General features: G+C 37.3%; 2 protein-coding genes across 2 annotated transcripts in view; both read right to left on the minus strand.

Moving 5' to 3' along the window:
* Window positions 1-355, minus strand: part of TRIADDRAFT_61139 (uncharacterized protein) — a gene marked incomplete at both ends in the record, with an annotated part of 13,744 nt that extends 13,389 nt beyond the window's left edge. Inside the window, one exon of the mRNA XM_002117118.1 lies at window positions 106-355. Coding sequence (XP_002117154.1) covers window positions 106-355 — 250 coding nt within the window. The remainder of the gene's footprint in view (window positions 1-105) is intronic.
* Window positions 356-987: 632 nt separating this feature from the next.
* Window positions 988-2,535, minus strand: TRIADDRAFT_61140 (uncharacterized protein; the record flags this gene model as incomplete). Its single annotated transcript, XM_002117119.1, has 7 exons — window positions 988-1,032; window positions 1,118-1,227; window positions 1,407-1,490; window positions 1,576-1,705; window positions 1,808-2,077; window positions 2,242-2,308; window positions 2,396-2,535. The coding sequence occupies 7 exons, from the start codon at window positions 2,533-2,535 to the stop codon at window positions 988-990; spliced, it is 846 nt and encodes a 281-aa protein (XP_002117155.1).
* Window positions 2,536-2,662: the final 127 nt, after the last annotated feature.

A 2,662-nucleotide genomic window follows, 5' to 3' on the forward strand; every position in this document is an offset into this window, starting at 1 on the left:
AGCGATGCATACTGTGCAGAGACTCATCATTATTACAACGGCAGATTTGATGGTACTTTTCTTCCCGGAAGCGAATGAACTGACTTAAAGAATCTCGCAACGTACCACAGTATTGAACATCTAACCTAGCAATAATAACGTCGGTCGATAAATAATTCCGGCGAGAGCTACATTGGCCTGCGATAGTAGAATTAAAAATAAATGGAGTCGATTTATGAAACTCGGCGATTAATATCAAGTCTAACGAATCCAACATTTTTTCCTTGAAATTGGAATCCAATTTCAAGTCGATAGCTGATAGGCAATCAAAGCCATAATAACCACTACAAAATTGGCGTTTCTTTCCATCGACCATTGATTATTACGTAGCAAGCTGGAGTTGATTAGCAAACCATTACCTACTGTATATTGTAGTGGATTAATAATCGCTAGTCGTATCGACTGCAAGACCAGAACAAGTTTTGCAGGCCGTAGAAATAGGCAAGGAATTAGCTATAGTAACAGATAGGAGAGCGTTGGCTTGAAACGGCACTTACTAATAATTTGCTACTGAATCCAGTACTAGTGTTATACGGAAATACTTATATATCTTCAAAGTAGGGTAGTAGGTGTGCAGATAATTAAGAATCATTATTACGATTAGGTTGAGGCATTTATCCACCATTATGCTCATCACAAGAATTTATGTTTTATTTGTCTAATAAAAGAGAGTAGATCGGTATAACATCGACATATTACGATTCAAGAATGCAAAATCATTGCTATCAATATACGACATAATCATCAAGTGAAAGTGTTAGAATTCAAAAGAATATTAAACAGCTTTGAAAATGGAAGGAAACCGTAATGATAACCCTAACTTTTTATTTACATATTATTTTCACTAAAAATTGTAGTACTGTACCAGTTTACAAATAGCTGGACTTTTATCCTAGATTTGCTATAGTAAGTATGTAATCTAAGGCGATAATATACTATCAAACAAGACTAAGGTTCCGGAGGAGGTGGCGGAGGTGGTGGTGGTGCCTGTTGCTATAGAGTAAGTACAGTAAATTCACACATCAGAAGTTTCAACATGTCAGTTTAATGACAAATAATAGTTGTAATAATCTTTTACCCATGGAGCGGTACCAGGAGGTGGAGGAGCAGTGACATTTTTTGAGTCAAATCCAGGCGCTGCAGCACCAGGTTGAAGCCAAGGCGCACCACCTGGATTAGGAACATTGGCTAGAATTAAATTAAAAGAGTAACCTCTAAGTATTTAATTAAAGTTATAATTGTCCAATAACTACGATTTATAGAGGTATGGTATTATTAAATTTAGAAACAGTGATGATAAAATTCAATGCGGTTGTAGCAAAAACTTAAAAAGATTTCATCTAATCTTCATAAATCAGCATCTGAACCTTGTTGCCAAGGAGCTGATGGTACAGCCGATGGATTTGTGTCCGAAGCAGCTAAACCAGGAGGAGGGGGGTTACCGCTTGGTACTGAAGAGAATAATGTACCGTATATTATTTTTATTTGATAAAGACAATAAATAAGTAAACGATTATGTAGCAAATGTTGATCTACCTGATGGACCATGTGGTAAAGGTTGTTGCATTGGTGGATATCCCCAAGGTTGATAACCACCCCACGTAGGTTGAGGCATCATCGGATATCCATACGGAGGGAAAGCACCAAAACCGGGAGGACCAGGGGCCTAAGAAAAAGGTTGTAGTTATGATTATATTAGAGAAAATATTCTTAAAATGGATAATATCGTGTCATATTAATATGTCTATATTATGAGAAAGAATTGTACCATAGGCATATTTGTCATAGGCATCCCTGAAGCTGGAGGCATTGGATGAGGACCACCACTAATGGGTACAGATGTCGGAGCAGGAGCAGGAGCAGGAGCTGGAGGTGCAGGAACTGCTGTGGTAGAAGTAGTAGTTGCAATAGTAGCAGTTGTGATTACGGTATTAAGATTAGTAGCAGGAGTAGATGTCGCTGCACTAGTAGTATCTGGTTTCTTAGTAATTTCTTCAGGGGCAGAGCCTTCACCCAGTTCGGCCATCAATGATAGGTACTGTGATAATCAATTACCATCAAGTTACGCCTTTCATTAGTGGTTAAGTTGGATATCATTGCAAGTAAACTAATAACTACCAAATCGAGAGTATCACTACTTCAACAGATGGCCAATGTAACTATAATAATCGAGTACGTCACTAAACTTAAAGGTACCCATACCTCATTATCCATTTTTTCTCTATCGATAACAGGTTCTACTGGCTCGTTACCACCTTCTTCGTTACTTCTAATTAAATCAGTAAGGAAGTGTAACATATCTAGAATATCGTGTAATATATTCTTTATAGAATAATAAAACATATTTATTTCTTACTTTTGTTTACAATCAGTTGCTACATGGCCAATACCACCGCATATGGTACATGCGATAGTACTTGTAAGATTTCGCTGCTCTGGGCATTCCCAGTAACGATGCCCAGTGGCTCCACAATTTCGACATCTATGTTGAATCATAAATAGAGTCAGGGATAATCAAACAATAAGTTTAGCTTGTAAGAAGTTATGCATACCTATTCAAATCTTCTTCTCTCAGTGTGCCATTTAATTGAGCTAGTTCACGAAGTTGCATACGTTTAGATCA

This window comes from Trichoplax adhaerens, genomic scaffold (assembly GCF_000150275.1).
Source record: "Trichoplax adhaerens TRIADscaffold_21 genomic scaffold, whole genome shotgun sequence".
Taxonomy (NCBI): domain Eukaryota; kingdom Metazoa; phylum Placozoa; class Uniplacotomia; order Trichoplacea; family Trichoplacidae; genus Trichoplax; species Trichoplax adhaerens.